Source organism: Leptonotus elevatus, chromosome 18 (genome assembly GCF_054856555.1).
Source record: "Leptonotus elevatus isolate MCC_2025b chromosome 18, RoL_Lele_1.0, whole genome shotgun sequence".
NCBI classification, from domain to species: domain Eukaryota; kingdom Metazoa; phylum Chordata; class Actinopteri; order Syngnathiformes; family Syngnathidae; genus Leptonotus; species Leptonotus elevatus.
The window spans coordinates 9,288,102-9,310,225 of NC_141256.1; the positions used below are offsets into that span (position 1 = coordinate 9,288,102).

A 22,124-nucleotide genomic window follows, 5' to 3' on the forward strand; every position below is an offset into this window, starting at 1 on the left:
ACTAAGTGGATGTCTTCATTCCCAGCCTGTAAAATTCTCTCGTTATCACTTTACGGGCGCATCTTTGCATCGTGACTCTCTTAAACTTTAAAGTAGTAGTAAAGAGCAATTTGCTCTGTGGGGATTATTCATCTTTGAATTGCCTTCTGCACTCCTTGTAATCTTTCCTGGCACTCATTTTTGCTATCTTGACTCACACACACACCCCTCCCACCAGGTAAATTAACATTATTGGCTCAGAGGCAAAAAAGTAATATCATCATGTCATCACAGTTCTTTTTTTTTTTTTTAATAATATCAGCAGGATTATATTGACAGAGAGGATTAAATTGTCCTACATGGAACATTATGAATCTTCGGGGGGGCTCTTTGTAAATTGCTGTTAACTCTTAATGTAAGCCCATCCCCTACTAAAGGCACATCAGTGTCTCCTCCGCATTGCCACAAATTAACATACTGTAATGGCCAACTGACAATGAAATCCACCATTTGATAAATAGGCTTTATTGATCCATGAAATGGCCCAAAGTGAGCCGTGCTTGGGGTTTTAGTAATGAGGGGGCCTCATGAATCAATATGAATTAATTGTCATGCTGCACCTCTTATAATTATTGAGTCTATTCCATTGGTAAGGTCCATAATTGCTGCATAGTCACTGCGTTCAAAGCGTTGTTTCGACCAGGTCTGAATATTAATTACTGACTCCCAAACTACAATCATAGAGAAATAGCTCATGTTTTGGCGGGGACAAGCGATTCTCTTATTTCAATGCTTTTACCCCGCAGGCTCAGGGACTCAAATTGATTTAACACTTATAACTAAATGACTTTCCTTGAAGGACATTTGATTTGCTTTCTTTCATGCGGTTGCAGCTTTTCTTATTTATTTATTTATTTTTTATGGAGACATAATAAGATGCTGGCGGATGTAATTTCACGGTTTTGTTCAAATGTAGAGGTTGTCTTGTCGCCTGTCCTTGGCCAAGAGGCTCCCGCTGTTGCCTGTATAAAATATTAACACAAGGTGGTGCTCTAGTTGTCTAGAAAAGCCTTCTTTTCAGCCTGATGTTGGCCTGTGCATGGCAAGGAAGCTTTTAGATGGACAATTACATCATTTTTTAAATTATTATTATATTGCATACAAATGGTAGAAACAATATCATTGTAAAGATATAAATAAATGTGAAGGAGAATAATTGGTCAGTTATTTCACATTCTGACCCTATGGACACGTCCTTAACAGAAAATCACATTCAAACTTAGACCATATTGTTGTTGGAAATGCACTTATTTTCAAAACTAACTTTTTCCCTAACGAGAATAACCAAACTAAATCCCGGGGGCCATTTTGCGGCCCACCATCCATTGTTCAGTGGCCCGTGGCATATACTAAAAATTACATTTGACATTAAAAATAACATGGGGGTAAAGAAAAAAGTGCTACCGCTATATTGTACAGCTTTTGTAAATCTTATGCAAATATACAAATAAGCTATGACTAAAATAAAATAAAAAGATCTTCAAAGCACTGTGGTTAATAAAGATAATGCTATTTTAGAAGCACAAAATGTTTCTCCCACTTTCTGTGTGGTGTCAAAGTCCGATTTATGAAGACTAATGATCCTCAAGTAACGTTTTAAAAATGGTCATCTTCACCTTTCTCTTGTTTAGGTTCTGAATGTGGACATAAATAGGGAGACAGGGGTGGATCTAATCAAGTGGTGTATATAAGGCTGAGGCCACCCCAAAAATCTTGAATATCCAAAACTATTTGCCTTAACACCTTTTAATGGAAAGCTTGTATTAGTAGTTTTTCAAAAAGGATCACATGACTAGCCAGTGGGCCAAAAATAGCTAACCAGTGATGAGCAATTGATTTTTTTTTTTTTAATGAAAGGGTTTTATAGAAAAAAAAATGTTGCATATTGGTTTCCTAGTTATTGTGAGCCATCATTATTGATTGATCTGTGTATTCACACAAATGAATGTCATTAAATTCACTCATTTGTTTCTGTTTTGCAGCAGCGAGCATTAGAATATAGCTAAGTTTAATCATTATTCACATTCCCGTTGAAAACACTGTCAAAAAGAGCGTTTTTGCAACATGGCCCTGGCTGATCTCTTATACTCTGCTGCCACCTACTTGCTGTGTTTTATAATAACTACCATTGCTTTAAGCCACTTCTTCATGTCAGAAGCTGCATCAAAGCCTTCTGTATGCTCTTGCATTTAAAAAACCCCATAAAAAACATATAAATATGTTTTTAGGAGTGAAGTATTACAAAAACTTATTTACACATTTTTGTGTTTGATTGAGTTAATAACTAGGGCTTGAAAAGTGCCAAATATACACAATGTAACACATCTTAATGGAGAAAATATTGAAGGCCTTTGAAGAAGAAAAAATTGCAACACTCTTCAACATTAGCACATAGCGTATGAGCTTCTTGATTCTTGCAAATTGTTGAGGATGTATTTTAAATGATACAAATGAAGTGTGACCACCACTTCCTCTGGTCTGTAGATAATGATGCAATTATTAGACATTTTTTAGCATAGGGCAAAGGGGATATGCAGCACATCCTTGACCCACTGAGATGGGGAGCTGTTTGAAATGCACTTCACTTCATAAAGCGGGATATTTGCAAACTTGTGTAGAATAATTGTTCAAACATTTTGCATTATGCTGCCAGGGTGTGTGAGCATGTAAATACTCTGCTGTGTGTTGTGTCATTTTGCAATGGGATGAGCCAACATAACTTTCGCCTCCCCGTCCCTGAAAGCTCGCCTCACTCTTTGCTTTCTGCGGCCCTCAGTGGTGCCCTGGCCGTGCCCAAGTCATTTCAATCTAAATGCAAATTTCATCAGCCTCTCACTAAAAAGACTGATATTAGTATCCAAGTCAATGTGTCGTGTGGACATGTCAGTCTCAATAGAGGCTAAAGAGCGGCGAGTCGACATTCTCCTGCCATTTTTGAGAACTCAAGTTTCTTCACTCTATTTAGGTTCCTTTCCAAAAAAGTAGTGTGTATTTTGCATTTGGATGGTTAAATAAGTTCTGCTATTTCCTGATAAACGTGACTACAATGATTGTTATTTACATGCACTACAAAAAACGGGGTTATCCAGTTCATTCCGGTTTTTGTTACACCCCTAGTGGTCACCCTTTGAGGTGCTCCAAATTAGCTTTATTTGGCTTGGACCCACCTATCATATCTCCTTTTTGGCTTTTCCCCCTCGAGCAGGAGTCTGCAACCTGCGGCCTTGGAGCCACATTTGGCTCTTTAGTCCCTCTTCTGTGGGGTCCCTGTGGATCTCTAAAAACATTTGTCGAAATTAATGTATTTTTTTTACATATTTATTCAAATTTTTTAGGTAAAATATTCTTTGAATGAATTACCGAATTAGATTAACTCATTCACTCCCAGCCATTTTCACTGAAGCAATCCCCTTCACTTCTGGCTGTTTTACTGTATTTTGACTGATTTTGCAAGGTCCACAGAATATTGTGTTCTATTGCTATAAAAACATGGAACCTACCAAAAGAAAGATTAGAGTCTCTTTGTTCATCAAAAAAATAAGTATATTTCTATCTGTTTCAGTTTTGCAGCAATTAGCATTACAATGTAGCTAAGTTTCATCATTACAGTATTCACAAATCTATTTAGAATTGTGAGCTTTTTTTCAACATGGCCCTGGTTGATCTCTTTTGCTCTGCTGCCACTTGCTGGCCGTTTGTCTAATAACTACCATTTCTTTAACCGTTCTTTGCAGTTGAGAGGCTGCATCAAAGCCTTCTGTATACTCTAGCATATAAAAAAACATAAAAACAAACAAACTTATAAATACGTCTTTGGGACAAACATTTAAAATAGAAGGTATTTATACGTTTTTGGGAGCAAATGAGTTCAAAATAAATAATTAAATATTCACAAAATGTCAGTCCAAATTTAATTTTTGTAAATTGGTAGAAAAAGAGACAAAAGGTAGATTAAAGTAAAAAAAAATAAAAAATAAACTGAAAATGTCCAAAAGTAACCATAAAATGCCCCAAAAGATCATGTGCACAAAATTGCCACAAAAAAAAGTGAGAATTAAAATAAAAGGCAAAAAAGAAAAACATTCAAAGAGTAACTATAAAATGTCCAAAAACTAAACAAGAAATCCCATAGATTACCATAAAATGTCCATAAAATTGCGAGGGTAAAAAAGTCAGAAAATGTATAGTAAAAAAGGATAAAAAAATGTAAAAAATTTAATTAAATTAAATAGCCATAAAATGTCCAAAACAGGAAGAAGAGACAAAAATTACCATATTTCCATCCTGTTTTGTTCATCACAATGTTCAAAAACTTTGCGGCTCCAGACAGATTTTTTGTTATTTATTTGGCCTAAAATGGCTCATGTGACAGTAGAGGTTGCTAACCCCTGCCCTAGAGAAACCCTCCAAATAAAACCTCATTAGTCGTCCATATGTTGTGTTATCCCCCCCACCCCCCGAGCACCCTTGCTCCTGCTCTGCTGCAGCTCACTGGGCCTCTGCGCCTGTTTACAAGACCCCCCCCCAAAATACACCCATGATAAATACATCCTCCACCCTTTCTAATTCCTCTTCCCCTCTGCCTGCTCCACATCCTCCATTTTGCCCTCCTCCGTCCATCCTCTTGTTGCAGTCGGGTTAGAGGGATGCCTGGTGAGGAGGTGCTCGGGATGAGGCGAGAAGTAAGTAAGAGCACCCCGGGGACGCGGCGCTCTCGGGGTTGTTAACATGCAGGTTGCATATTTCCGAATTGCAGAGCAGCCTTATCTCGCCACGCCGGGTCACTCGAGCACTTCCTCACGAGTGTTTGTGCATGCCCGCACATAAACACGTACGTATTTATGCTGGGAAATGAGAATCGCTCGCGCTCTCTCTCGCCCTCTAGCTCTCGTTCCCATCTCCCTCTCTTTCACGCACTGCAGCAAGAAACACTCATCAAACTGCAACACGCATCCCACAGAAGCCCTGAGATAGAGCAGGGGCAGCATAGCAGCAGCGGCGGCGGCGGCGGCAGTAGTAGCAGCAGCAGCAGCAGTAGCAGCAGCAGCAGTAGCAGCAGCAGCACAGCCCGGGCCTCCTGTTAACACACAGACGTGACACAGAGACAGCCAACAGCTTAACACTCTGCTCCCGTGCTGGCAATTCTCTCAGGTGGGCCACTATGGGTCTGCCAGGGAAGGCTCGCACCACAGGGTACTGTTTGTTCTAGCCAGGGGCAATTATGCCATCTAGTGGCAGAAAAATTACCTCAACACAAATAAATATTTCATTTATCTATTTTTATTTAACCAGGAAAATCCCATTGAAGTCCGCAGGTCTTTTTTTCAAGGGAGTCCTGGCCAAGAGGCGCAACACAACACAACATTACGTACAGTTAAAACAGTAAATTAAAAAACAGCAACAGGTTAATAACTTATATTAGACTCGTTTTTTACAGTACAGTACATATTTTTAATTTTAACTAAATTTTATCAATTATTATGAAATTACTGTATTCATTATATTATATATATATATATATATGTATATTTATTTTATTTTATTTTATTTTTTTACATACATCTGGTATTTGCCCCAGTACGTTATTCCGGCCTCTCTGAGTGTCCTTGGGAGGTCACAGTCCACTCACAGCTGCACTACACGTCCTCAGACATGCACGGCATGCTATATAAGCTTCCCTTCCTTAGCAGCTTTGTCATAGTCGTTGTCATTACAGTGTGGCAGCAACACTATTGTCAGGCACTTTGCTGTCATCATCCAGCAGCTCAGTGTGCTGCTGACTGGGGGTTGGGGGAGGGGGGGGGGGTGCTGTCTGTCGAAGTTCACATAGCTCTGATGGATAATCGTCAATTGTATTATTTCTACCACCTACTTATGAGAGGTTAAATTATTTGCACAAAATATTTTCTTCACTTTTAATCTTGCCAAAGATGATGTTTTTCAACATTCCTTGGTACTTATATATGGATTTTTTTCTTTTTTAATGAGACCCCACAAAGGTTATTATAGTTAATGAAACGAACATAATAACAAAAATTAACAGAAATTTAAAAAAAATTGTAACTCAAGTTATGAAAAAATAAATAATTGTCAATCAAATAAATAAAAACAAGAGTAATTGACGGAAAACTCATAGTTTGTAATTTGAGTTGAGAATATTCAAAATATTTTGTGACACCAGTCATGGAACTTTTCAGACACCATTTATAGCAATAAAATGCATCAGTTCCATTTACATTATTCATAGAAGTATCCAAATTAATCGACAAGTAATTGATTATCTAAATAATCGGCAACTACTTTAAAAATTATCGTTTAGCGCCATTGTTGAACATAAAATGGTCTGATTCTTCTGATTTCAGCCTCTCAACAGTAATCCTCTGATTTTATCTGTATTATTATATTTTGTGTTTCATTAATAATAAGACATTTGATAACACCTGATTTTCCTTTGGAAAACAATAACCAAACAACTGAATCAGTTTCACCAAATTTGGTGAGTCCAACATCAATCCCTTTCATGTGATATTGCTTAGTTGACTATAAACAATACCAAATAAACAACAATAATTGGCTAAAAAGCGCAATCATTGAAAATGTTTATTTTTGCATTCAAGTTTATCAGACTAATCGATGAGATGATCGATAGTATAATCGATTCTAGAAATATACAATAGTGACAGCCCCATAATTAAAAAACAAAAAGAAAGATCTCAAGTCATTGCAGACTGTTGCACTGTACATGACTTTCAATGTGTGTGTGTTTGTGTGTCGTCTCTATATTTGCGTGAGAGCATTGAGTTGAGATCAGGAAGAATGCCGTGACCCATCCCCGGGGTCACTTCATGACTGAGCGATGTTGCACTTTGCAGATTCAGGTTCACAAACCACAGCTCAGAATAGATCCACTTTCGGTCTTACTAAGCAGCATCGCATCCATCTTGAATGGAATATGCACCAGTTGGATGCATAGCATGTTTGCACTGAACTTCCACATGTGCATTGCGGGTCCTTAAGGAACAGTCGACCCACCGGCAGGGCAAGCTCAGCTGCGTTCGCTGTTGATCTCTGGCCTCTGCAAACCCATTAGCAGTACTTTTAACTCATTCAGGCCACTGGGGGTTCTCAGCTGATCTTAGGCCAAGCTAACATCCCCATGGCTGACCATGCACCAACGTCATATGCATCAGACTGAGATGGATTTGAGGGTTTTCACAGGGTTTCTGTGGGTCAATAAAAAGCATTAAAAGTCTTTAAATGGAGTTTGCTGCAAATTAAGGCCTTAAATATGATGTGCAGTGGTGTTAAAAAGTTAAATAAAATTGATGTCAAAACATTGTTCATGCTTTAGTTTCCAAATAAACACAATTTATGGTTACAATGAACAAAATGGCCTGGAGTCTACGACTTGCTTCATGTTCCAAATACCAATTGCTCTCAGTTTGAAAAGAAAAATGTACTGTTCCTGTCACCAACACCAAACATGAAACATTAATGCCACCTAGTGGCAGAAAATGACCTCAATACAAATCTACACTTGGGTAAAAAATAACCCAAATGTGGGTCAAAAATGGGCCGATCCTCTACTTGTGTCTATTTTACCCAACTACCCAACTTTGAGTCAAAAATTGGGCCATTTTGTGTGAAACAACCCAGAAAGTTGGGTCAAATTGACCCATAAAGTGGATCGGTCCATTTTTGTTCCATAATTGGGTTACTTTTGACTCAATGTTTCACACTCCTTTAAACTTACCATGAAATGAATGAACTAAAAGATACAACCGTTTTTGTATTTGGAAACAATATTGATCCACTTTTCAGTGAATTAACAAGAGTTTGAAACGCTTACTCTATTATTTATTTTTAAAATTTTGCGCCCCTTCCAGTGGGTAAGAGTTGTTCTTTTAACTCATTCACTCCCAGCCATTTTCACTGAAGCAACCCCCTTCGCTCCCGGCTGTTTTACTGGCTTTTGACTGATTTTGCAAGGCCCACAGATTATTGTGTTCTATTGCTATAAAAACATGGAACCTACCAAAAGAAAGATTAGAGCTTCTACTTTCATGAAAAAAAAGTGTATTTCTATCTGTTTCCCTTTTGCAGCAATTAGCATTAGAATGTAGCTAAGTTTCATCAGTTTAAAGTAGTGGGTAAAAGAGCGTTTTGCAACAAGGCTCTCTTATACTCTGCTGCCACCTGCTGGCCGTTTTTTAACTACCATTGCTTTAAGCGTTGTCTTCAGTTGAGAGGCTGCATCAAAAAGCCTTCTGTATGCTCTAGCAAAAAAAAAACAACAACAACGTCTGAATACATTTTTGGGACCATGGTAATATTTAAAATATAACTTATTCATACGTTTTTTTGGGAGCAAATGAATTTATTTGTCACTGTTTTCTCCATCATCATTTCATTATCATGGCAAAAAGTGCTTTTCAGACAAAAATGTACTGTACTTTAACTAGTGATACAGATTACGAGCGTTCCGATCGCTTTATATCAGAAGCTGTCGTGAAACCATGGACCCCTGTATTCAATTATAGTAATATTTATGTGGTCATAAATTGAGCAAATGGAGCTCTTGCAATGTAAAACCACACATTGACATAAATATCTGTCCCATTTTGTATGCGTCCTCATAATTTTCATTTCGATGTGATATTGCACTTTCATCAACTTATGTATTGCGTGTTTTCCCTCGTTGAATCACATCTTTTCTGCGTGGCTGACTCATATTTACCAACCGGCTCGGGTGTGAGTCAGGAAAGGTCCAAGCCCATAGGGGGGCGCTAGCGGGGTCAGCTTATTTGCCTTGCAGTTTTTCTTCTACGGGAGTGAGGCTCCTCTGTGTCTTCTTTGATGGACAAGCACATGAGCGCTAAAGTGAGTGATGGGCTGGGAACAGGCCGTCAGTGCTTGCATGGTGCTCTCAGGTCCACCAGATGGCTTGGATGAGTAAGTCATGTATTGGCGGACTCCCCTGCAGCATCTTCACTTGGCGGTTCGAGGAAGGGGGAGGAAGAAGAGTTACAACTGGAGAAAAGGATCAAATGTTTTGGAAGTTGGACCAAGAGTAGTTGTATATTTGCGCATGTGCTTGCGTAAAAGGACGCATATGTGAGTGCTTTCGCGTGTCTTCATGTTTGCGTAGTACTGCGATGATGAGGAATGGGCTGCAGGAGAGAGCTGAGTGCAAAATGTGTCATTGAGTCAGGGTTTGCCACTGAACTCATGCCTGATCAGGTCCATCTCTCTCCATCTCCCTCTCTCTCTCTCTCTCTCCCCCTCTCACTCTCCCTTTCCCCCTCTCTCTCCCTCTCTCTCTCCCTTTCCCTCTCGCGCTCTCTCTCACGCTCTCTCTCTCTCTCTCTCTCACTCTCTTTCTTTCTTTCTTTATATATATATATATATATATATATATATATATATATATATATATCCCCCTCTCTCTCTGTCTCTGTCGCTCCCTCTCTCTCTGTGTGTCTCTCTCTCTCTCTCTCCCTCTCTCTCTCTACATCTCTATCTTTCTCGCTCTCTCTTTCTGTCTCTCTCACTCTCTCTATCTCTCTTCCCTCTATGTATCCCTGTCTTTCCCCCTCTCTCTCCCTTTCCCTGTCTCTCTCGCTGTCTTTCTTTATATATATATATATATATATCTGTCTCTATCTCTCCCTCTCTCTCTCTGTGTCTCTCTCTCCCTCTTTCTCTCTCTCTTTCGCTCTCTCTATCTATCTCTCCCCCTCTCTCTCCCCCTCTCTCTCTCTCTCTCTCTCACTCTCTCACTCTCTCTCTCTCTGACTCTCACTCTCTTTCCCTGTCTCTATCTCGCTGTCTTTTTATATATATATATATATATATATATATATATATATATATATATATATATATATCCCTCTCTCTCTCTACATCTCTATCTTTCTCGCTCTCTCTTTCTGTCTCTCTCACTCTCGCTATCTCTCTTCCCTCTATGTATCCCTGTCTTTTTCCCTGTCTCTCTCTCTCGCTGTCTTTCTTTATATATATATATATATATACATATATATATATATATATATATATATAAAGAAAGACAGCGAGACATATATATATATATATACATATATATATATATATATACATATATATATATATATATATATCCCTCTCTCTCTCTCTGTCTCTATCTCTCCCTCTTTTTCTCTCCCTTTCGCTCTCTCCCTTTCTCACTCTCTACATCTCTCTCTGTTTCTCTCTCTCTCCCCCTCTCTCTCCCCCTCTCTCTCTCTCTCTGACTCTCACTCTCTTTCCCTGTCTCAATCTCGCTGTCTTTATTTATATATATATATATATATATCCCTCTCTCTCTCTCTCTCTGTCTCTATCTCTCCCTCTCTCTCTCTCTGTGTCTCTCTCTCTCTCCCTCTGTCTCCCTCTTTCTCTCTCTCTCTCGCTCTCTCCCTTTCTCACTCTCTACATCTCTCTCTCCCCCAACAGAGCTGACAGCTCGGCCCCAGTAGCCCGCTAACCAGATTACCTAAAATCACCTCTGTCATTATCCCGCACTGGGCCCATTGGAGCTTGAAAGTCACTCCCAACTTCTCAGCTGGTTAATAGGTACAGCTACGTGTGCAGGAGAGATTACATTCCAAAGGCAACTCGGTGTCTGACAAATCCCCGATTTTTATTTTTATTTTTATTTTTTTTTAAATCCCTTCTAGACTTGCATGTCAGATGTGATGACAAGAGACAGCCAAAAGTGTGCCTGGAACATTTGTGCGTGGGTCAAAGAGCGGGAATAATTTGATCCGCAGCATGCTGAGAGAGTCTGTCCCAAAAGTAAAATAACCTGTATGGGGTATTGTAGTCAAATTTGATCAGAATTATTTTAAATTTTAAATCGGGTAGTACTCAGGAGAGTACAGGGTACCTTTTGTTTGGCTGTTGCTAAGTCTTATGTCCATGTTAGCATTATTTATTTTTCCTTCATTATCTGAACTAGCTGACTAAGATGTCAGATGGGACTCCATATCGCTGGCATCAGGCCAAAATCGTTATCTAACTTTTTGAGACATATTGAATGACTCTTGGAGGTCCGTGAACGTTTTAATTTCGAATTTTAAAACAAAGATGTATGTTTGACTAAGATTGGCGGTGGGGGTACTACAATATTTTGCAAATCTTAAAAAATTATTAATAAACATGTTTAAAAAATAAATAAAAATAAAAATGTATGCCAATATTTTTCTTTTTTAATGAAAATGAATATCAGTCTTCTGGACTGCTAATAATCAGTATCGGTAACAGCTGTGGAAAAAAACCTCAGTCAACCTCTATTTTCGATTGGTCAATAATTAAAAAGTAAAAATAACACTCACACTGGGATTAGCCAATAGTATAGATTTTGAAAAAAAATATTACATTTACCAAATTGTGACTTAAGAGGTTTCGGCCCAACCCCAGCAATATGCTGTCTATGCTCGGGTTATTTATTTATTTATTTTTAACCTGCAGTGGATAGAAGTCTACACATCCCAGTTCTACCGCCAGGTTTTTGTGATTAAAAAAAGCAAGACCAAGATTAAGGTTGATCAGAGGTGTTTTAAATAGTGTCAGGTTTTGCCTGTCTCGCTTGTCACAAGAGTTTAAATATGATTGCTTAATTCTGAACACAGCCACATCCCCATTGATAAGGGGGTGTGTACACTTGTGCAACCACTCAGCTGTAGTTCATCTCTCGAAGAGATCTCAGTTTGTTTTCATTTGAGTTGTCCAGGTTATAGGTCACATTAATGGTTGAAAACATTTTGAGATGATTTATCTCGCTCTCGTGTTTCTCGTGTGTGTGCGCGTGTAGACTTTCCATATCCACTTTATATTCATTTCTGTACCTGCAGTAAGTAGATCATAAATCAGCACTGGTTTGGATGACTGAAAATATGCTTGTTGAACCACATCTTTATTAACAAGGGTCAAAGCGAGTGTGGAAAAACAAGGACTAAATCAGAGTACCAGCTGTGCTCCTCCATACAGGCTTCCACTTATGTACCGCCAGTTTATTTGAGCTTGTTTGTAGCTGTCACTTATGATGTGCTCAGAACGTCGTAAAGGCAGCCAAGTCCGCGTCTGTACACAAACATTGCATCAGACGTGTCACTTTAAATAGGTAGAGGGGTAAAGATGGACGTATGCCTTAGCCTCATTCTGCTAGAGAGCCACATCTATCACATTATTAAAACATCCACAATAACATACGTGTATGTTAAAAAACAACAACAACAACAACAACAACAACAAATAACTCCTACTGTTTGAGTGGGGTCATTCCCAAATCTTCCGATCTGAGAATCAACATCCAAATTCAAATGTAATGGAAAGGAATACTGGCCCAATTAACAGAGACTATTTGGGGCGAGGTGTTAAGGGCAAAATCTCTAAGTTTAAACACTTGTGCATTAGGAGCCAATTACACGGCTGAAAAATTGACCTGCGGTAGTTTTAGTGTCCGAGGCTGACATTCTACTTCCCAAATGCCAGTCTGTTAATTATGCAAATGCAATGCTACAAGACCCCTGTATGAAAATATACAAGGACCCGTTATCTGTAAACATGTCCATATATTAGATACTTTACTGTTTTAGTATAAATAAGGCTAACTATGGTGCAATACGCATGCCAAGCCAGTAGCTGGCGATGCCATATTATAGAGAAAACAGCAGCTGCTTAGCCGTCTTGATTAAATTGTTTTTTTTAATACACTTAACTGACTTATACTGTACGATGTAAATAACTGAACTCAAACAGAAAGATGTTGTAGCTTTTCAAACGTGACTACAGAATTATGTTCTGTCAATACTGATTTTCTAGCCTACCATCGCTTATTGTGTCATGTTGTTCTTATAAAACCAGTTAGGACTGAATCAACTGCACTCCATTTTGTCTCAAATGTTTCAAGACACATTTAATTAACAATCAGTTCCCCACAAGCAATACAACTGACTAATTGACGGTTCTACAGTTCTTTCCAAAGTATTGGACTTCCTATGTTTCTGTTGTATACTGGAGACATTTGGGTTTTAAATTGAGATTTACAGCTTTTATTTCAGAATATTTACATCGAGATGTGTTAAACAACTCAGGACAGCACATTTTGCTTGATGTCATCCACTTTTCAAGTGAGCAAAAGTATTGATTTGGAACGGATATTATTTAACTATAAAGTGAATAATAGATACAATTTGGTGGAGTAACCCCTATTGATGGGCCAAGTCAATCACCAGACCAAAACCCAAGAGAGCATACATTTTACCTCCTGAAGAGGAGAATGAGCAGAAACCCTAGAAACAAAAAATTATTGAAAGAGGCTGCAGTAAAGGCCTGTAAAAGCACCGAAACATTCTGGTGACGTCAATAGTTTGCAGGCTAGATGCCGTTATTGCAAGTAATATAAAGTATATAAGCATGTTGCATTCACTTAAAAAAATTTAATTTTTTTCTGAGGGCTTTGTTTTTTGTTTTTTTCTTGTTCTATTGATTTTTTCTGTTTTTGGTAATATTTTTTTCCCTGTTATTCTGAATATTTTCCCCCTTTTTTTTCAGAATATTTATTCGAAGTAAAAAAGTATATTCAGAAAACAGAAAAAAAATATATATATAAATATACACACACACACACACACACAAATAAAGCTCCGCCCAAAAATGTGTCAAGAAAACGGGTGTCTGTCATGATTCACACATTTTCTGTCCACAGTGACGCACACACTTCCCATTTTTCTGTCTCCTTGGATGAGGTAGAATTGTGTTGTCTGATTACTGTCTCTAAACACGAGACCCAGGCAATTAAGTGTCTGCTGCTCATTCGCAGATGGGTAATTGTTTTTTTCCCCACTCACCGACTCCACTAACATTGGCACCAATGTAGTCAGGTGTTCCGTGGAAGGCATCGCGGGATAATATCAACTCAGCCTCAGGGTTTGTTTCTTGTTTTCCTTCCCCCCGCCCTTTATTTTAATTAAAGAACAGCTTGTCCTCATCAGCAGGGCGACTGTCCAAGGCAACATATGATTGGCTAAAGAAGCAACAAGTCTAATCGTCTGCTGCAGATAAGCAGGCCAACCAAAACACACACACACACACACACACACACACACACACACACACACACACACACACACACACACACAATACTGTGAAAATGTGAATATTCGATAAATCATGTGATGTGCAAATGTAAAGCAATAAATATGTTACATAGCTGCATGCGCCATGCTTCCTGATGTTTTCCTTTAGGAACGCTTGCTCAGTGAGGTGGAAGCAAAGCCTTGTGGCTCTTTAGAGACATGCCCTGCATGTTTTATGAAAATGGGTGGCGATGCTCCTCTTTCCATTCTCCCGACAGGGGAACAGCCATCGAACCGTCTCCAAAAATATCTGCCGTAATCCCTGTTGTGAAATCCAACGAAACCTCCAAAGTCAGACATCTGTTGGGATGCTCGCTGATTTACAAGTTGTTTTGATTCCCAAACATTTCTCCCTTAGGAAACCATGTCAATAAATTAGTTTCGGCTAATACTGCCAGCATTATAACCTTTATTAAACATACTAGCACTGCTAAGTAACATTTTACTTTCCTAAAGATCATTTAAGAAGTGCACTGTAATAATATGAAGCTAAAACTAGTACGAGTACTCAACTCTTGAGTAGTCACAAATACCGATACCAAGTACCACTATTACTATTGATTCATAAAATGTCCCCCAAAAAACAATGACATGATTTTAAAGAAAGACCACTTCACCCTCACAATATAGTATTTTTCCTTAAAATTGCATGAAATTAATGGCAATTTTCTAAAAAAATATATATAATTTCTAGTTCCTGATCATAAAACGGCCACAAGGGGCCCTCACGAGTACTGATACCTTAAATTAAGGATATGTGTCAGCCCGGTATCCCTCAACTCAATAATTTCCAGTATTGACAGCCATTCTAGAGCAATCACAAAATCCCATAGAATACTGTGTTCATAAAAGCATTGAACATACCAAAATATTGAGCAGACTCACCTCCTTTACCATAAAAAAGTTTTTCAAGCATTTTTCAGTGATCAGCGGGAGAAGATGGATTGGTTTTAACCAAAACTCCCCAAAAATGAGCTTTTGTGAAAAGAAACATGTCGCAAATATATTTTGGAGCAGAATAGGCCTTTTGATGGAAAAATAATTCAGTTACAGATTAACTCATTTGCTCTATTTTAAATATTGCCATGGTCCCAAAAACGTATTTATACATTTTTTATGTTTTCTTAATGCTAGAGCATATAGAAGGCTTTGATGCAGCCTCTGGACCTTAAGAGGTCGCTTAAAGCAATAGTAGTTATTACAAAAAACGGCCACTTTTCCCCAATGTTTTAAACAGATTTGTGAATAATGATTAAACTTAGCTATATTCTAATGCTAATTGCTGCAAAACAGAAATAGATAGAAATATACTTTTCTTCCTGGTGAAAGAAGAGACTCGAATCTTTATTTTGGTAGGTTCCATGATTTTATAGCAATAGAACACAATATTCTGCAAAATCAGTCAAAATCCAGTAAAACAGCCGGGAGCAAAGGGGATTGCTTCTGTGAAAATGGTTGGGGCGCGAATGAGTTAACTATATGCGAGTGATGCTGACTTGGCTTGAGTTGAACGTCAATGGATTTTGCAAAATTCTAATTCAACGCCGCCATCTACTGGGATCATTTAGTCATTACGGTGGTTTACAAACCGGAATTTCACAGACAAACTGGGTGAGGCAGTCCATGCCCATTGCCTACCCAAATGAATAATGCTGATTTTGAATTACACTCGATCTGTTCCCATTTCCCAGTAAGTTCCAATGATGACGTAATGCCCAATGATGGTTTGACCTCCAAAGTTTGTCCCACTTTTGAAGCATATTCTTTGTTGAACTCCACTATCCCCTGCTAAGGATGTTCCCACTTTTTCTTACTCGCATATTTTGCAAAGATTACGCCCCCTGCCATGCAGTATGCCCCGCATACCTATAGATCGGGCCTTCTCTTCTTGCCCTTGGCCTTGCATCTGCATTTTGCGGAGGGGAAAGGAGGTGAATCACCAGCGGGAAGAACATGTTTACTGCTTCCTCCGTCAGCTGGGGGCTCTCCTTATTATTGTGATGGATGGCAAGGGAAAAAGGGAGAGCGATGGCCCTTGCCTCCTCATCACCTATCCGTGAGCAGCGAGCAGCTCAACTGACAGTGAGGTAATTACCCCGCCATTACAATGCGCGCGCACACGTGCGCAAGCGTACGATGCGGGCCCCGTAGGAACGCCAGATGGGGTTCCGCTTGCCGTCGGCGAGGGAATTCTGCGTGCCTTTTGTTTGTTTGTGTGTCCTCGCAGCAGCACTTTGAGGGTTTTACCTTAGTTTGAATGCAGATGATTAGAAATGGGCTCGTGTTCGGCAGATGTGGACACAAATGGCCTGATTTACTTAAAGTTTGTATCATTAGATGGCTCATTTTGCGTCTTTACATGCCACATATTGAGGACTGCAGTGACTTCCAAAATCAGAAGCAACAGTGGAGGATAGATCTTTTCCGCTCCTGTAAAAAATTTGAACTGTTTTAAATGTTTCAAATGTTTCATTTCAACTTGTGTACAATGACAATAAAGCTATTTGAAATTTGAAATGCCAGAAATAAAAAATAGTGTGACATATCGTCAATTTAGCAATGCAATTTTGGATCATATGAACGATGTAATGCCTGACAGTCACAAGAGGGAGTCATGCCAAAATTCTGTATTTATTTTCATCTGGCTCTTTTACTTTCATGTATACATTTTGAAATGTGAGAAACTAAAATTAGTGTGATATATCGTCGATTTAGCAATGCAATTTTGGATCATATGAATGATCAAATGCCTGACACTCACAAGAGGGAGTCATGAAATATCCTATGCCGAAATTCATCTGGATATTTTATACGTGTGTAGTCATTTTAAAATGCCAGAAACAAAAATTTGTGTGACATATCATCAATTAAGCAATGCAATTTTGATTCCTATAACTAATCTAATGCATGACAGTCACAAGAAGGAGTCACGCTATATCCTGTGCCAAAATTCAGCATTTATTTTCATCTGGATCTTTTACGTTCCTGTGAACATTTTGAAATGCCAGAAACAAAAATGAGTGTGACATATCGTCAATTAAGCAATGCCATTTGGGATCCTCTGATTGATCCAATGCCTGACAGTCACAAGAAGGAGTCATGCCGTATCCTATGGCAAGCACAAAACCCTGCATTTCAGATCATTGGTTTAGTTCATTGGTGCTGGCCTCTATCTGGATAGTTTTTAAGGTGTGCTGTTTTTAACAAAACACATATACGTCTAATTTCCATGCAATAAGGATTAGTTAATTCAAACAAAAAGTGGCATTTATGCTGCACAGTATTTTGGAGTGAGTAGTTCACAATTTAGCAGACACTATTTGGGTTCTTAGTGCATCAATCACTTTCTTTATCACCACTTGTTGGCAGGTCAAATTTACAGTAATTGCTCCACATGTCACACCCACTAGGCTGTTAGGGAACGACCATCGTAAGAATCATGACACAAGTTTATTTATATCCTTTCATTCTCTAATTGGATCGGTGTATTAAATATTCTACTTTATTGGAAAGAGAAGAGATACAACGCCATTTGCTGGCTACGGTTGTCCCCTGTCCCTAATATGCAGATTTGCCTCTGTGGATAGTCAATATTCACTCTTACTGGTAGACAATTTGCACCATTCAGTTCATAGTGTGAGCCATCCAAGATGTTCATCTCCCTTGCCCCAACATGCTTGTCCTCAGCCTGACATGACAACTTGAAATAATCCTCAATGTCAGCTATGTCACAGTTCTACAGTGTTGTATTATGAAGCGATAGCATGCACGGTGTTGTGGATCGTTTATTGTTGTCCTGGAAACTTATTTCCAAATTCTCATGTTCCTTGGAGTGAAATAGCCCTTTTAGTGTTTTTTTTTTTTTGTAATATTATTGGTGGCATTAGGTGATAGATATCTCTGCCTTTTTCTTTTTTTTTTATAGACCAGCACTCTAGTTTTAAATTTTTCATTGTCTTGACATCAAAATTTTGCAATAGCTGTCCTTTTATTTCCTCTACTCTCACACTTGACTTATTCCATCTACTTTTTTATTGAAATTCTACCTTCAAACATGAAATATACATAATATAAGACCATCCGAAAGACTGGCGAAACCTCTGAGAACAGAGATGGGAATATAAAAAGAAGTGACGCTAAGAATAGTGGTGCCCTGAAGTAACGTGTAGGATATTTTAGATATCATCCCACCTCTCGTGCTGTTTATAAAGTTGTGCATGTATCGTGACCAATTTGAAATTGTTATAACTTGTCTGACAACATATTTTAGATATTTTGTCAACCATCTCAATAAAGCGGTAATCGAGAGTAAAAGGAAACAAGGATACACATCAAAGACCTGTTCGCCTGTCTCATTAAAGGGGAATTCAACCCAAAAATATTATTTACAATATGTTGTATGGCCCTTCAATAGTCTAAAAATGTCCTTCCGATTGATATTGTGTTTGTTGAATATGAATTAAGCAGCTAAATTAACCCGTTTTTATCCATCTCAGAAGGCGACCATTTTGCTACTTGCTGTCAACTAAAAATGACGACAGTTGCTTGCGGACGTCACATGACCAAACTCAGAAAACAGGTGAGCCATGATTGGTCGTTACCCGAGCCCCTAGGCACTGTGAGTAACAAAATGGCCGCCTCCTGAGATGGGGAAAAAAACGGGTGAATTTATAAATAAAAAAAATATTTGTTGAATGTTTTTGTTATAGAAATGTACATGCAACTTGTTGCCTCCATATACAAAATTGTGCATCATTCAAAAAATGTCACTCATGTGTTTCAGACATAATCCATAATTCATAATAAGACGGTTATACTTAGTCCATAAAAACAAAGTAATGGCGATCAGCTGAGTCTTTGCTTTATTATCATATTACTTTCCATGTAATTTTTTATTTTGTCTTTTAAGGATGACCTTAATACTCATTTGTACTTTTATACACATTTTAATACTCATTTAAGTTCCTACTTGATCATGAACTTAAATGGGGTGACTGTCCAACATTTTTACAAGCAAGCCGCCTCTGCATGCCGCTCTGCTCGCTTCTATACTCGTGCTCATACAATTTAACGGGCGTAATGTCGGTTTCATGGTTGGTTCATTGGAAACACACGTGGCAACATGCGTGAAGCAAGCCAATCAAGCTAGAAGTGTGGCCCCATTTCTTCCATGTATGTGTGCACGTTTGTGTGTGTTAATGAATTATGTATATTGATACCAAAGCTAGAGCATGGACATTTTTTTTTCCATGAGAACAAACAAGAGAAATTATACACAGTGGAGGCGTGCAGCAAATCTATAAATAGCAGCACAGCCTTTTTAGCCGGGGGATGCGGTTGCATTTTTACAGGTCAGACTGTGATCTTTTCCCATAAGTCTCTGCTTTGAGACGTAACACACGTTTTTCTGAGATCACGCGCGCTGTACGGAGAGGGAAGGGGGGCAACACGTGGAGGAAATTATTATTATTATTTTTTTAAACATACAATGGAAGGTACGAATTACGTACAATAATACCATAATACATTTTTGTGAAAATATCCAAAATAAAATAAATAACACATTACATTACTGATTACATGCCCAAAGTGACACTAGTGAGTGTAAACGGTAGGGTTTGTTTTTTTGGGTCTTTTTATTTAAAAAAATTAATGAAAAAAAAAACTTGTATTAGCTGTTGTTTTTCAGATTAAATAAAATTAAAATAAAAACATTTTAAAAAACATACACACACCATTATTTTTTTAAATGTTTTTCAACAATGACGTTAAGCACAAAAAAAATGCCACTTAACGTCATTGGAAGATAGTGCTTGGGCGCTCATATTGTCTTCTTTTTAACTAAGTTTGGTGTTTTTTCCAAACAACAATTCTTTTTTCCAGCAAAGAGAGAATTCTCTTACCTTGCGGACAGTCTCTTGGAAGACAGTAAAATACACCCAAGTAAATGTAAAAAGTAGGGATGTCAAAATGAGTGCAAAAATATCAAGTTAATGTAAAGTTCCTTTCACGCCACTCATTTTTTTGCACTGCTTTGTCATCAGTGTTCAACATTAAATGCTTATGGCATCTACTGGCAGAAAAAATGACCTCAACACAAATCAATGTAATTACTGTATCCATGAACTAAAAGATATTTGTATATTTGTATTAAGTTCACATATTGTTCCCACTTTTATGTTAACAAGAGTATGAAAAACTGGGAAAAATATATTTTGTGTATATTTTATTTTGTTGTACATTCGGAACAGATATCAAATGTGCGATTAATTTTGATTAATCATAAGTTAATTATTGATGTTATGCGATTAATTACCATTACAAAAATGTAATCGACTGACACCTAGTAAAAAGTGTACATTTTACCATATATATAGTCTTTTTAGATTAAAATGTACTCTAAGAAATGTAATGTGTGTAATATGTATTTTGAACAATTTTGTCAAAATTGAGAGCTACAACCTGGTTTCTAATTCCCTGTATGACATCAGACGTGGGAAATTTCTAAAACCACAAAGAGAAACATTCAAACAGCTTTTCAGGACATTCAGAAAATAATTTGCCCATTGGATTGAATTAACACAATTACACACATGCCTAATTGTGATCAACAGTTTCACTTAGGGGTGCACTCACTTTTGTTGCCAGGTGTACATTAATGACTAATTTTTCATTGTGTCAAAGTGTCATTTCTTCAGTGTTGTCCCATGAAAAATGTAATTAATTATCTACAACCATTCACCGTCTCTTCAATGAACCTAAAATGCGCTTAACAATTTAGGTTACCATAGCCTATAAAACAGAAATAGACAGGAAGTTCTTCCTTGGTGGAGGTAATTAAAGGTCGCCGTTTGTTTTACTAGCACAAAAGCGGTTTCAATTGTTTTCTCCGCGGTAACGTGTCTAATTCTAGTAGTGTGTCAGTGGGCCAGCTGAGCGATGCACGCCTTCATGCGGCGGTGATTGCTCGACATTCTACTCATCTCGCCTGCCGTTTTTTTTTTTTCACCCCTCTCTCTTCTCTTTGCTCCATCCCAACACTCCTCATCCTCAACCTCCTCCCTCCTCTTTCTCTTCTTTCTCCATCCCTGCTTCATCCTCCTCCTCCTCTTCTTCCTCCCTCTCCCCAGCAAGTTCGATGCGATCGGCTCTGGGCCCTGCCGTGAGTTGTCGGTGCGGGCGACAGCGCTGCTGAACATGGCGTCGGACGGGATGATTTTAACGAACCACGACCACCAAATTCGGGTCGGAGTCTTGACAGGTAAGAGGAGAAAAACCGACTAGCGATCGATGTCGCCTTTTCTCTTTTAATTACAACCGAAGCCGCTTGGTTCACATGCTTGTGTCGCGGCACCTCGCATGTTCCGACTCTCAATTAAAAATAAAAATAAAAAGACTCATTTAAACGGTATGGCTCATTTGATCTAGCGCCGAGGGTCTCAAGGTGGGCTCGCGGCGTCCGCTCGTGTCGAGTCCTTTAAAGGGGAGGAAAAGGTGGCCGGTTTATGTGTATTGAATAATTCATGTGCCGATCTGCTTGCCATAGCTGCAAATTACAGCTGAGCGCGCGCGCGTGCGCTTCAACATGCATGTATTGTGGACGCACGTTGGTTTTATTTAATTATTTATTTGGCTGGAGGTGTTGCTCAAGGTGGTGGATGGGGATGAGCACATCCGTGGCCTGTGCCAAAATGCTCAGACGTGTGAGGTGGATGCTCACAGGGACACATGTTGGATCCGTGGGAGCTGCATGTTGGATGCTGGATAAGATGATAGATGTGTGTGTGTGTGTGTGAGTGTGTGCGTGCGTGCGTGTGTGGATGGGGGATCCTCCACCAAACGCGATGACTGCGCGTCTCTCGCGCAGCAATGTTGGGAAAGGGATGTGTTGGATCTGTTTGCCGTCGGCCTTCGTTTGTATGCTTGCTT

At 38.7% G+C, this 22,124-nt stretch overlaps 1 protein-coding gene across 11 annotated transcripts in view; it reads left to right on the forward strand.

The window, feature by feature from the left end:
• The first annotated feature begins 21,176 nt into the window (after nucleotides 1-21,176).
• Nucleotides 21,177-22,124, forward strand: part of gphnb (gephyrin b) — an 85,260-nt gene continuing 84,312 nt past the window's right edge. For 4 of the 11 annotated variants that reach the window (XM_086060592.1, XM_086060594.1, XM_086060597.1 and 1 more), the window contains exon 1: nucleotides 21,178-21,456. In XM_086060592.1, coding sequence (XP_085916718.1) covers nucleotides 21,393-21,456 — 64 coding nt within the window. In that variant the 5' untranslated portion in view covers nucleotides 21,178-21,392. Of the gene's footprint in view, nucleotides 21,457-22,124 lie in introns of all 11 variants that reach the window. The other 7 variants (XM_086060595.1, XM_086060593.1, XM_086060596.1 and 4 more) reach the window with 5 other exon arrangements.